The sequence below is a fragment of the Ixodes scapularis genome, unplaced genomic scaffold (genome assembly GCF_016920785.2).
Source record: "Ixodes scapularis isolate PalLabHiFi unplaced genomic scaffold, ASM1692078v2 PGA_scaffold0__279_contigs__length_252992795, whole genome shotgun sequence".
NCBI lineage: Eukaryota > Metazoa > Arthropoda > Arachnida > Ixodida > Ixodidae > Ixodes > Ixodes scapularis.
This window is the reverse complement of record NW_024609835.1, coordinates 237,470,196-237,484,698: the sequence shown is the minus strand read 5'-3', so window position 1 is coordinate 237,484,698 and position 14,503 is coordinate 237,470,196. Positions and strand designations below refer to the sequence as shown.

Below are 14,503 nucleotides of genomic sequence, written 5' to 3'. Positions count from 1 at the left end.
AGCCGGTTTGTGCCTTCCAGTTTCTATGCGTGTTCACAGTTTCTCTACACTAACAAAACCACATTCTGTGTTCCCACTGATTTTGCCACGCTGGTACGGCAAAGGGGCGACTTTTTTCTGTCTTCGTAAGATTGGATCTGATTGTAAGGTACATTTCAGTTTGAATGTAATTTGTACCTAAAATAGGTGTCTGTTAGAAATGTGTAAACATTACAGTTTTGTAATGATGCCATAAAACAGACCTAACTTGTCACCCACATAACTCATATTAAGTTATAATTTGACCAAGAGATCACTTCCATTTATATATCCAAGCCATAGTGCACATACTAATCAGTGTAACGTAATAAGCCGGGCGATTCAGTACACGTTACATGGAAATTAAACGGCACAAAAAGTGAGAAGTATAGCACAGTATCTGTGTAGTGTTCCTCCCACTTGTCCTCCTATTTCCTCGTAGCGTAATTATTATTTTTGAAGACTGCTTCAAAAAACTGGTGCTACAAGCTTAATTCTAATCCTCAAAGATCTAAAAAGAACCCTTGGGAGGAGCCTTCTTACTATGACCTCCATGGTGTGTGCTCTTTCTCTGTTGGATCTTTAGAAACCTTGTACAAGCGGGAGTTTTGTACAAGCGAGAGGATTGTCCAGAGCTCGCACGAGTGTCAACCCTGGGTGCGTGCTTTTCTTTTTTAGGGAGATGCCGGGTTCATGGGCGCCCCGGGGAGGCCGGGTGAACCGGGTCGTCCAGGGGAACCGGGGAACCCTGGGGCACAGGGACCACCGGGAATCACGGGCATCAAGGTAAAGGCTGTCTCAATGCCTGGCTCGGAAGCATTGCAGCGTCCCACATTTACGTTCAATGGATTGTCCGTTTATATGCTGGATGCTTTTATGGTTTGGTTTATGAGTCTCGAGTGTCACAAAGGGTTGTAACAAGAACATGATATATGATCATGCAACACCGTGGTGTCACAGTGTTATGTGACACACCATGACTTACTGTATTTGCACAAATATAACTCGAATATTTAATTTTTTTTTTTTTTTCAAAATTGCGCGTTTTAGAACATTTTGCGTTTCATTCAAAATTGAGCTCCTCCACGAAGCGTGCAAGTTAGAGAAAGACATTCCTCCGGCTGAATGCAGAAGATGGGATGCGAAAAGAAACGGGGGTACGGGGAGGGAAGTTTCTAGTCATTGTGCCACGTGAAGGGAGGAAAAGGGAATGTACAAAGCATTCTTTGTCGCTTGCGTGTTTCTACAATGCACGCGTAACAGCAAGCCGCAACAACACAGCGGCGCGTCACGCGGGCGTGCGGGACGTCAGCCAGCTCAAGCCGAGCCGAGGCAGGCCAAGTCGAAACATTTTAAGTAAAACAGTACAGCGAGAAGCAGACGAAGTACGGACGAGACAGTACGCAGTGCTGACAAGCAACTGAAAGTTTATTTGGCTCACACTATGTATATAAATACACATGGGAAAAAGCCAAATAAGTAGAATGCAAAGAAAGGAAGAGAAAGCACACATACAATCTCAGCAGTATTTTGGATAGATAATACTACGCTGTGCTGTGCGAGCCAGTGAGGAGGTTGATTTCTTTATCGCAAGGACCGACGGAGGGCATATGTTGACAGATTTTGTTTATTTGGTAGGTTTCCATTATTTCTCAAGTCAGTTTGTCACTGTCTTTTTTTTTTTAATTATTAGTCTTTTTAGAAAGTTGGTGGTACATCCAAAATCATGGCAATGAATGCCAAGATGACCCAAATTTGTTCGGTGACGATGTATCGATGTTGCCATAGTCGCAGTCATGTATGCATCGTCCAGTCCGTCCAATGTAGAATTTCTGGCACGAAAAGGGAGTGGAATACACAGTGCCTTCTGGGCGATCAACAAAAGCCTATCTGTGCTACTTCTTTCTCAATCTTTTTCACGTTTGTTTTGGCACAGGCCAGACGGACGATCTGGAGCAGAAAAAATGACTTCAACGTTTGCTCTTTGTCTATTTCCTATAAATTGTGAGGTATCTTGCGTAAATGGGGAATGACTGAAATATTTTTGCTACGGGTCTTTAGACCACGAATGTTCGAACAAGTGTCTGAGGGTAACTGCTTGGCACATGTTAAAAACCGGTACTAGCACAGCACAGTATCATTTACCGAAAATGATGCTGAGATGGTATGTGTGTATCTTTTTCCTTTCTTTGCACCCTGCTTATTTGGCTTGAGCCCATGTGTTTCTATATACAGGGTGTGAGCAAAATAAACTTTCAGTGCTATCCATGATAATTGAAACCTGACACTCAGGAACACAGAAGGGGACAATGAACCACCACCAACTCGCTTGTTTTTTTAAGTATTGTTGCAGTTTTCAGTGCTAGTCAGCTCTGTATACCGTCTCATCTTTACTTCGTCTGTGTCCCAATACACTGTTTTGCCCCGAAATCTTCATCAACCAACTAGCCCAAACAAACCTTTTAGTGAGTCAAGGACATAAGCCAAGCCAAGACCACCGGCTGTGTTTACATAACCGTGCAACACAAGGTGTTTGTTTGTGCAGAGGAACCAGAACGAAGGACAGAACGATTGTGTATCGCATCCAGCAGTCTTTGTTCTGTGCGTGCATATTAAGTTTTTGCTTGAGAGGGTTCTGGCGTTTGTGCGTCAGTGCTTTTGCTTCGTGCATCTGCTCCCAACCGACTTGACACAGTATGCAGTGGTTCAGGAGGAGTGACTTGCAAACAGGGAGCTCACGCGGAAGAAAAGGAAATTACGAGACAAGCAGGCGCATAGCTGTGAAGTTGCCAAGTGGATTGCAAATGCGACAGTGAGAAAAGACCGCGCAACGACGATAAGCGCAGCCAAAATGTACACTGATAATTTTCTGACTTGATTTTTTTTTTCACTTTTGCTATGCAGTAACTATAGGCAGCCTCAGTTTGCGTTACAATACAGTCATTTCCTTTTAGGGGCATTAAGACCTGCCTTCCATTTATGTATTTTATTTATTTAATAACACTACCCGGTTCAATCGGGGCCATGGTAGGAGGCTCGCAGCATCACGTCGATGAAATATGTCAAAAAGGGAATGGCAGAATTATTCAAGAGGCAAATCATGATCCGATTGCGTTTATTCACGGTCGCGTTATATTCGTGCAAATACGGTAAGTAACGTCGCATGACGCGATTATGGGGTTGGTGTCATCGGACCACTCTCCGCTATATTCGGTGGAAAATTGTGACGCGTCGTGCCATAACAGCCCGTCAAGTCCGCATTCTGTGTAACTCAAACTTTATACATACAATCGCTGTAGTGTTGCCAACTTCCGCAATCGTTTCTTCCCTGAATTTTTTTGAAGATTCCCTAGATTTCCCTAGATATTCAAAAAATGTTTTAATTTGTGTTAATATGGAGATTGTCGTTAAGCAGTGGACTCCTGTAGTTGGGTTAAAGGTAAATTTGCGTCGTTAAAACTTTTTTACATAATTAAATTTTGTTACTTTGGCTTTGTGTGTCCCCTCGAAATTGCTGTCGTTACTACTGGAGATTATCTCTAGCCCCGACAATATACGAAGAAGCCTTTTTCCCGCTGCACTCGGCCGGCACGAGGAGGAAAAAGGGAAGGAACGTATGCCTTAAGCTCTGAAATCTATTAAAAATAATCCCTAGATTTTAACTAATTTTCCTTTGCCCCTAAATTGTGACGTAAATCCCTAGATCTAGGGGAAAATCCCTAAGGTTGGCAGAATGGAATCGCCGTGATTATTTGGCTAGGGGAGGATGATTCTGAAAAGGGACACGGCATTGACGGAGCATACAACCAAGATATATGTATGCTCTATCCTCGACGTTTCAGCAAAATCAGAAGGTTCGGCGTCAGAAATAGCTGAATTATCGCGGGGCCAGGGCTATCTCGTAATCGCCGGCATTTTCATCGTTCTTGTCCAGCTCGCTTGCACCTTTGCATTAATTACATTATTATCATAACCTTAAAATGCAAGCTGATCACCCCTGTTGGTGTTAGACTGGTGGCAGCTGATAAAACCCGATAGCTCCACTGACGTCTCAGTTACTTCAGTTGGTAGACCTCTCCACCTGTAATGGAGAGGTCCCAGGTTTGATACCCGGACCAGGCAGATTGTTTCGGTCGCGCACCAGTCACCTAGCTGTGTTTGGAGGTTTGTGTTTGTCCTTTGTCCCTCTTGTTCCCCTTCTCCAGGGATTATTTTCATCATCCTTCTCTGCAGGGAGCCACGGGCGATGCGGGCAAGATGGGTCCTGCCGGCCCTGTGGGCAACCCGGGCATACCCGGTTTTGCGGGTCCCAAGGGGGAGTCCGGCTCAGAGGGACCCTCGGGCCTTCCCGGACCTCCTGGGCCCCACGGCCCGCAGGGGGAGAGGGGCCTCCCAGGGTTGCCCGGACTGCAGGGACCGCCTGGACCGCTGGGAGCAAGGGGACCGCAGGTGGGTCGCCTCGCTGAGACTGTGCAGCAATGTCCCGGGAGCGTCACGCCGTCACTCCGGGCATGACGTTAGTATAGATAAATGCTCCGTTGTCGACAATTTTAAGACTTTTACACCAAAGCTCTTAAGGGCTAGGTTCCCCACTATCATGTCTACGGACAATCAAACGTCGACAGAAAACTCTTCATTGGTCGTGGCAAGTATGAATAAACAACAACAAAAAGAGGCTTCAAGTATGAATAAATAAAAAGAGGGGGCAACCAGCATGGGTCAGCCTTCCTTGACATTATTAAATAGTGAGGCCCTGATCCTTCTAGACGGTGGTTTTATATGCGCAAAGGACTAAGAAGAGAAGGAGGGGACAGGGCAGAGTGCTTAAACCTCCTGATCCTTTGTTGTCATCTCTAGGCATCGTCCTTGAGGTCGTCCTAGAAGTCTTCCTGGAGGTCGTCGAGGTCGTCCGAATGGTAGTCCTAGGCGGTGTCCTCGAAGTTGTCTTAGATGTCGTCCTTGAGGTCGCCCTAGACGTCGTCCATGAGGTTGTTCTAGAAGTCGTTCTAGAAGTCTTCCTACAGGTCGTCCTTGAGGTTGTCCCAGAAGTCGTCCTTGAGGTCGGGCTAGATGTCATCCTCGAGTTCGTCCTAGACGTCGTAACGATAACACCTTCACTCCTCCTTCATCTTCACTTGAAGTGGAAGGGCTCTACATTTTCTAACAGGTGTTCATGCAGCCTTGAGGAGTAGAGCCCTGCACGAATAACAGTTTGAATATCCGTATCCGATCTGCATCCGCAGACTTTGTATCCGTATCCAATCCTCATCTGCAAACTCTGTATCCGTATCCGAACTGCATCCGCAGAATGTGGAACCATGTCGATGTTCTTGCTAATCACCAGGGGTTACGATTACATTTAGACTAGCAAAGTCAGCGGAAATCACGCCAACCGCATTTTTCCCCACCGCATACAGAATCGAAAACTTTCACCTGTGGCCCCTTAACTTTCCCCTTAAGTCTGCAGGCCTAAAAAAAAAAAAAAAAAAGATCATAAAAAAATGAAAAGAAAGAGTGGAGGAGAAGCATACCGAGCGTATGCGGCTGCCTCGAGTCTCACGGTGTTTCATGTCAGCCAGCGGGCAGATGCGCCGCTAAGTCAGAGTCCAAGGCCAGATCGGATCGACTAACATGTTGTTCGAGAAAGATCGCGGCCTGCAGGCATCCAAATTTCTATAACAAAAGGAAAAAGATGTTTTCCTTTTTTCTTTTTTTATTTGCTTGGAGTGGCTACAGAAGTTGCGCGCGGCAGGCGCTGGCATTGCTGGCGCCCTGGCGTCGTAACCAGATGAATATGAACTACAAGACTTTCTTGGCTAGAACTCTAAGCATACAAAAAAAAAAAAAAAAAAAAGCAATTTACGGGCTGCCTATGTGCATGCGCCGCTGATTCCGAAACTTTGCAAACCGTGGCGCCACAGGGTCAAGCTCGCTGTCGAAGCACTTCTTTTCTTTTTAGTATCATGACCACACCACTCTCTGCAGAGAGGAGGAGGTTTCTTCTACTTTCTTGTGACTTGTTCGTTTGAGGTTTTCTTCGCCCGGAGAAAGTTTTCCGCTCTTTCCCTGCCAAAGAACTAGCTTTCTCGGGACGATTGATGCCCTGCATTCTTAACATTTTCTTTTTCTATAGATAGCATTTTTGACGAGATGAAACGCACTAACTGAAGCGATCATCAGTAAGAATCAGATCTTTCTTAGGATCCCTGTCGTTTCTTCGAAACGTGTTTTTTGGAAATACGTCTTATGGACAACTTTTCACAGGCATACACTTCATGGACACATGGTTCGTCGACACTGTATGTTTTGTGGGCACATGCCCCTGCGACGTTTTGTCGACAGCATATTTCTTCTCTAAGCCGCTAAAAGCTAGCGCGTGATTGACTAAGGTGTGCTTAACCAAACCATGTCCCCCTCCCCCTTGTAATCCAGGCAAGACGCATAAAGTTTGTTACGAAAATAGCAGGGTTGTGTGCGACGAAACGTCTCAGGTTTTTTCATGAAACGAACACAGGAAGCCTTTCGATCAAGCGTCGCATGTCGACGAAACAATATCTAGATGAAACGTCAACCAACGCACTGAATGCCACTGGACAAAAATTTAGATCCGGATCCGTGGATATCTGCATCTGCAGCCCCTGACATCCGCATCCGATCCGCAATCCGTCAAAATTTGTCTAATTTTTATCCGCATCCGCCAGTTTACTGCGGATAATCTGCGGATATGCAGGGCTCTATTGAAGAGATTGATCCCAGTGCGGACGAATAGGAGCCCCCTTGGAGGCAAAGCAGACAGGGCACTGTGCAACTGAGATCTCGGCTGGACATCAAACAGTTCTGAGGTGGTTGAAATTAATCCTTAGCCCTACGCCAGGGCGTGTCGGATGCCCTTTGTTGGTTTGCCACCGAAAAACCCCAGATTTAAATTTGAGGACAAGTGTGCATTCTGAGGACCAGGTCTTATGATTGTCTTCAAGGGGTCAGTTTGTCATCTTTCAGAATATGTTAGTGTGGGTGTCCTTGAAAAACATATGCAAAGGAAAATACTTTTTTTTTAATAGTCTGAATGGAAAGAGATTATCGTAAAATAAATTTAAAACGAAAAGAAAAAATATTTTCAGAGCTATATTTACAGCACAAAATGAATTTGTACAGTCTAAGCTCGTTATAACAGACCTTGGTTTTGATCAAGATTTCGGTCTGTCGTAAGAGGAGTATATTATATGCAGCTATGAAGTTGAGTCAATGGTATGTAGAGGAGAACCAACCAAACTTCACAAACTGGTACCGTAATATCCCGAGTCAACGCCCGCCCACCCCCCCCACCGCCTGAAATTCTCAAAAATTGTGGGGTGGGCCATGACTGGGGTACCGAGCTCAAAAAGTTTCAAAAAAGTTTAGAAATGCGATTTTTTTTTTTTTTTTTTTTTTTTTTGTCTGTGTATACACCAACTCAACTCTCCTACGTCACGCCGCGGTGGTGGCGCGCCGGACGCACTTCCGGTCTGGGTCGGTGGGCAGAAGTCGCCGCGCCAGACATGCATTCCTGTGTTCCTTTGGAAGAAACGAGGAAAAAAACCTGCCTTCTCGTCAAAATGCTGCGATGGGGGCTTTACAAAGAGAGTCTGGGAAGGTTTGAAGATCAGTTTTCATGTGTTTTTGCACCCTCCGTTCGTCCGAGAACGTCGATAGCAGCCGTGAAAAGGGCAAACCTGACGCTGTCGAACTACGATTGCGTGTGCGGGCCACAATTTGTAGTCGCCAGATGTATTTGCTTTGTTCCAACATGACCGAGAGAAAACCCCCAAGTTGTCCGGACCACCCACGGATTCAGTGCGTCTTCAAATTCACACGGCCGCCTGATCGTTCGAACTTTCGTCTGCTCTTTTAAAGTTGTCTGTTTTTTGTCGTCTGCTCGTTCAAACAAAAGCGGCCCGTAGACCAAACTTTGACCCGGTGATTGCAATAAGAAGTAATTGCAGGCCTCAAAAGACTTAAGTAGGCTCGGTGTAAGCAGTAGATACAAGATGTTGATCATTGGTACCGGTGGCCATCACCTACTTGTTACGCTTTGTCTGTTCCCGCTTCCGATTTTCAGTATCGACGTCGATCATTGCCGCTACCTTCTACACTTTTGCAGCACGAGGGTCGTCGCGACCGAAAATAGCTAGAAGAGTCTCATCATGGTTTTGTACGTCCATTCTGCGGCGGTCATGCAAATACATCGCCGCACGTCAAATTATTTATGCAAAGTTTAGCAGCGTAACGAGCCTTGATGATTTCGCTCAGGCGATTAAAGTGGTAAGACATTGCGATGAGGACGTAGAGTCGACAACTCCAACGCGAAAAAGAGTATGCAGACTCACACAGACGCCGACAACGTGACATTCGAATGGTTTGTTGACGCGGGACGCGGTGCGTCTTGCCCGTACTCCATTGCGCGTGCGTTCCAACTGTCGTCTGCTCTTTCAAACTTGGCTGCTTTTTGTCGTCAGTTCGTTCAAACGACAGCGGCTCGTAAACCAAACATTGACCCCGTAATTGCGATAAGAACTAAGTGCAGGCCTCAAAACACTTTTGAAGGTTGGTTGGGGTAAGTCGGCTAAGTGTAAACAGAAACAAGAAGTTGTTGATCATTGTTACCAGTGCCCATCACCGACTTGTAATGCCCGATTCTACTTGAGGTTTTCAGTATCGATGTCCACCATCTCAGCTACGGTCCACGCTTTTGCAGTCCGAGCGACGTCGCGACTGAAAATAGCGAGCAGAATCTCGACGTGGGAGTCAGGCTTTAGCGCCCATTCTGCGGCGTCCACGTGAAATGAATCGCCGCAAGTCACATTATTCACGCAAAGTTTTGCCTCGATAGTTTTGCAGAAGCCGCTCAAGTAGTCAGACATTGTTAGGAGGACGTAGAATCAACAATTCCAACGTGAAAAAGAGCACGGGGACTCCCACCGACGCCGACAACAACGCAATTCAATGGTTTGTTTATGGGCGACGGCGGGCTTCTTGCCCACCATCCACGGCGCATGCGCGGCGCCGGTGACGTCCGCTAGGGGCGCTCCGGTTTGTTTGTAAACATGAGTTGGAAGCTAGACAGGAGATTAACTGAACTCAAATCTCGGGTTGGTATCGTACTTGCGACTCATTTTACTGTCGAGCAAAATCCACTGCTTCGCGGGTAGCTCGTTTCCGCCTCCTCCAAGCAAGCGCAATTCGAAGCCACGACCGCTGCAGCCTTCGGTCCAATGTGAACGGAAAAAAAAAAAGAAGAGAATCATCGAAAAAAAAAAAAGAAAAGAAAAATCGCAAGAAGCCACAGTGACCGAGCAAAGGTGACGAAAGCCGAAAGGAAAGCGGGTCTCTGCTTCCCTTTCGACTTCGGAACCGAGCAACCCGGCAGCCTTTAACCGACGCCTAAAATGAACCCAGTACAAAAGCAAAAATAAGATGACAAAAGCGAAAACCATAAAAAGGCTCTCTCCGCGGGCGCGACCGTTACGGCGGAAAGCGCGCGCACGCACAAACTCAATGACCTTCGAGTTTGTGCGTGCGCACGCGCGGCTCCGGGACAACTTTCTGTGGCAGTACAACCGGAGCTGCGGGCGGCCAAGGCCAATCGGGCACCGACGCGGAGCGCAGCCATTGGTTGTTCTCAGAACGCAGCCACCGGTTATGCTCTGCGCCGGCGCCCGATTGGCTTGTGGGGCGTGTGATGCTTTGGGAAAGGTCAGCGCCATGTTGGGGGAAGGGGAGTGGGAGAAAAGAGCTCGAAAGAGGCTTCGATCGCCTACAGCGCCTACAGCTCTGACGGCGTTTCAACGCTCAACAATGACAACGGTGTTTTCTTTTACAGATAGCGCGGCTTGCGTAAGGTGACGCGTAGAGCGGCTGGCTGCGTTGTGGACGGTGCGTCTGGCATGCCGCCCGAGATAAACGAAGCGTGAAAAAATAGGAAGAAAACGTTTGCGCCGGGTGTACGAGCAAATCTTTATTTACTCGTCGAAACCGCGGCGTCTGTCGGTCGCGACATTCTCAAAGAATGCCAAGTCGGCCGGAGTAGGTTTTGGACAAAGAAAATCGAATTCAAACGAGGCTTTTTGTTCTGAACCACTTGTATTCGCAGTATTGAGTTAGTCATCTGATCCGCGTCCCATTTAAGTTGCGGTTTCGCGGCCTGACTTATCTTTTCGGTGAAAACGGACTTTTAGTTATGAACAGAAAAAAGAACAAAAAGCGGCATTCTGTTATCTCTTTCTCTCCCTCCTACGATCTTTTTTGACCCTATGATCCGCGCGTCCAGGCGCTATATTGCAAACGGACCTTCTGGCCTTTTATATTTATTTCTTTTTCGGGAAGGGGGGGTGGGGAGGGGGGTGCGTCGAGGAGAGAAAGGATCAGAAACGTTTTGATTATAATGCAATTAAATGCAAAGGTGCAAGCGAGCTGGACAAGAATGACGAAAATGAACCCTGGAGAAGGGGAATAAGAGGGACAATGGACAAACAGAAATCTCCAAACACAGCTAGGTGACTGGTACGCGACCACCTGTAATGGAGAGGTCCCGGGTTCGATACCCGGACCAGGCGGATTTTTTCGGTCGCGTACCAGTCACCTAGCTGTGTTTGGAGATTTCTGTTTGTCCATTGTCCCTCTTATTCCCCTTCTCCAGGGATTATTTTCATCAGAAACGTGTCTGCTTTTGTTTGCCAGATAAATATACGTTCGCTTTCTTATCTTTATTGTGTTTCTTATGCACACGCATCCTCCGATTTTGTAGTCGTGAAAATGCAGAAGGGCGTCCTTTCTTTTCTTTTTTTTTTTTTTTTTTTTTTTTCTGTTTGCCATTTGTGGGGCTCGGAATTGACGTTTTTCAGCTCTGGGCGATGAGTCGGTGCTTTTTTTACGAGATCGATTTGAAACGGGTGGGCGTTCACTCGGTGCTTTTTACGAAATCAATATTTCGCCCAAAACGCCCATAACGGGGGGGGGGGGGGGGGGGGGGGGGGGGGGCGATGACTCGGGATATTACGGTATGTTATATCCAAATGTCTGTTGTAACCAAAGTTTGTTGTAATGAGTTTAGACTGTAGTTGGTGCCTGATGGAGCCCGTGGAAAAGTGGCAGTCACGTGACCGGCCAGGTCAAGTGACTGCCACTTCTGATGACTGCCATAGGTCCAGGTCACAGCGTACACGCAAGTTGCTATGGAAATTGCTGCGTGGCACCCGTTTTCATTGCTCGTGTGTTCCTCGCTTAATAGTCTCCATTAGACGACTTCTTGGCCTGAGGAACAAACTTAATTCTGTTTTGAGTAGTCATATGCTCTCTAAACAGTCCACAATTAACGTTTTTAAGAGATAAATTAACTTATGTCATATATTTCACAGATGTTTCATGTGTGGCATATCTGCTTGTGACCGGTAGGCCTATGTAGAGGAAATCATCAAGTATCTGCTTTGTATGTGTAGCATTCATATGGAAAATCTTAATTATATCTTGCATCATATTTACCGTAGTTGAATTTCTAATAATTCAGATTTCTGATAATTCAAACAAAATTTGTGGCTTCTTGGAGTTTGAATTAATGAGTTTGCCCTAATGTGGGTAGATTTAGTAGTTTTTGATGGTTCGCATAAATTTTCCAAAACCATACTTTCAAAAATTTATAATTAAAAATTTAATCACTCAGAAGGAAGTAATGACCTATTTATACTAATGCTAATCATTTCTGTTAATCGGCTCTCTGGCAGAGACCACTATGGCATCAACCTTTTTTTGTGCGATGCATAGTTTTCGCAAAATCGAATTTGGTGGAGTTTTGTGAAAGAGCCTGGGTGTGTCTTGCTTGTGTTCCACCCGAGAACACCTATGCAAAACCTGCATGAATGTGACTCAGTTTCGGAATTCAATTCTTTGCAACTGCCAGTTTCTTTCACAATTATGTGTGCTTGAGGCATTTGATTTTGAACTCCAGAAGAAGAAGAAAATAGATGGTGTAATGGAGAATTCAGCAGTTAATTTAAACTCCGATTTGGCATCTTGCCAAATTTACAGCATTTTGGTGAACATGCTGAACAATGAGTTCTGCTTGTACAGTGCAGCCCGCTTATGATCATAGCGTTGAGAAAACTAAAACATTCAATTTGTATAGTCGTAGGTCCTTGTATGTACCTGAGTTAACCTGGTTGCTTAAAACGATACCTCCATGCTGCTTCATGCAGCAAGTTACTTTGCAGCACTAATGGGTGCCTTGCACTCTATAATTTTAGTGTTAAATCATTTTTTCTTTATGTATGGATTTTCATACACATCCATCAACTAACTTCAAGTCAGTCATGTAAAAAGCAGGAAATCCGAATAACGGTTAAGAGTTGAGCTTGTTGGTACATACTTGTAAATATATCAGCTTGAACTTCAGAATTAAAGTAGAACACAAAGAAATAAAGGACAGGATAGGACACACCGCTGTGTGTCCTATCCTGTCCTTTCTTTCTTTGTGTTCTAGTTTGATTCTAAAGTTCAAGCTGATATATTTAAAATGCAGGAAACCTGTGTTTTTTTGACGTAGAAGTGGGGTGTACGTGGCATTCTGCTCTTGAATGTACTGCCGTTCCTTTGTGTGCTCTGAGTGTATTAGTTACAGGATGATGGAAAAAGTTTCTTGAATAGAAACTGGAGGTGAACGACTGTCTGTAATGGGATCACGCAACTCATCTGTGCTACCTTTATAGTGTCACAACTCACATCAACCGGTGATAACAGTGGTGTTCAACTTCCTGGCTGCATATATAGATTGATCATAGTATTTTTGATAGAAAAAGGAGATGCACGATTGAAAAGGACTTTCACACATACATTGAGTTTGCATCATAAAAAGATTATCTCGAGAACTTCTTTAGTGCCTCTTTAATTCATTCATGTACTTCCTAGCATTTCTTGCTGTTTTGGACTACTTCTAACAAATTTATTTTTGGTGGTCACTATATTTCATGGTTGGGAGTGGAAGGCTTTGTACGCATCAATCACCATATTTTTCAAATTGTTAATTCTTTTGTTTTTTGGGCTGTGACTTTCGGCAAAGATTATGTCGTGTACATGCGGCATAGGAAAGAGTGCGTAGCAGTCGGGTCAGACAGGGAGTGCAACTCGAGCCTAGAACTAAAAAGTTTCACCACTTTGTTTCAAGTTTTTTCTTTATTTTTCGCAGACAGCATGCGTGTCGTTGCTGGAGTGCTGAGTATGGGTATGACTCTGTCGACGTGGCCGCCCTTTCTTCTCACTGCAGGGGGAGAAAGGCCAGGAGGGAAAAAGGGGCAGCGACGGTCAGACGGGCCCCCAGGGAGCACCGGGACTCCAGGGCCCTCCCGGAGTGCCCGGAGAGGCTGGACCCACTGTGAGTGCTCCTGCCCAGACCTTTACACATCCAAACACTTTCTTCTACGTCAGAACTATAGTAAATTACGGCTCAAGAAGGTAGGACGAGGGAAAGGAAAGCTGGGGAGGGAGAAGCAGACGGAATGCTGGAAAGGAGAGGGGGAAACCTCCTCTCTTCAGCGTTTTGTATGCTTCCTGCTCCCCGGCCTTCCTTTCCCTCCCACTACCTTCTTGAGTTGCAGCGGACTATAGCCAAACATTTTTTTTATTAAACCAATAAAATAAGCATGGCCATTTTTATTTCTTTATTTGTAAATTTATATCGATCAATGGAATCGTGCCAGCTTAGCATAAGAAATCTGAGCGAGAGTGACGGCGCGTGACCGGTACGCGACTTGAGACTATTCAATTTTGCTCGCCAGGGGCGCAGCTCGAAACTTGAGAGCCATAGCCCTACAATGGCCCGAGGCCTTGTGAACAGTAATGTTTATATTAGGGATTGTCTGGCTCAAGCCATGCACCAAGCTGGAAAAATGCTTACTTAGGGGCCTTCAAGGAAACTTGGGGAAGCTATGAGAGTACTTTGGGGAACAGGTTTCTAGGAACCCGTTCCCCAGAATTGGTGCTCTACGTCTCGCATCACCCCTTTCTTTCTGGTCGTGATGCATCTTCCAGCATTGTGGAAGGCTTAGGACCTACCAGGGAATTGTGCCCACACAGGCGCACATACCTTTAAACCTCTAAAACAATGTGGAAAGAATAAGCTCTATGCTCAGTGGTGCCAAAAGCTGCGCATTCATCCGGCTAGGAAGCACTCGGAGCTTTGTGTCCCAGGCGCATCAGCAAACGGGCTCGTCTGATGCTAACGAACCCTGGAGTTGCGTCTTGGCGGCACACCGCAGGTACCGGTGCTTGTATCGCATCCTTTACGTAACATGTAAGGGCTTCTCAGTTCTTGTCTCTCGATAAAAGATAGAGTTTGACGATCTCCGCGTGCTAGGCATCCTGTTGCCACGTGTATGCTGGTGGCGGTCCTGCATGCGCAAGATCCATCAGTATCAGGATCGTGAGAAAACCGCCCGAGTGGGAATTGAAACGAATACGG

At 45.9% G+C, this 14,503-nt stretch overlaps 1 protein-coding gene across 1 annotated transcript in view; it reads left to right on the top strand.

The window, feature by feature from the left end:
• LOC8030370 (collagen alpha-1(I) chain) overlaps positions 1–14,503 on the top strand; it is a 140,267-nt gene that overhangs the window by 86,016 nt on the left and 39,748 nt on the right. The window contains exons 31-33 of the mRNA XM_042294438.1: positions 697–804; positions 4,252–4,467; positions 13,310–13,417. Coding sequence (XP_042150372.1) covers positions 697–804; positions 4,252–4,467; positions 13,310–13,417 — 432 coding nt within the window. The remainder of the gene's footprint in view (positions 1–696; positions 805–4,251; positions 4,468–13,309; positions 13,418–14,503) is intronic.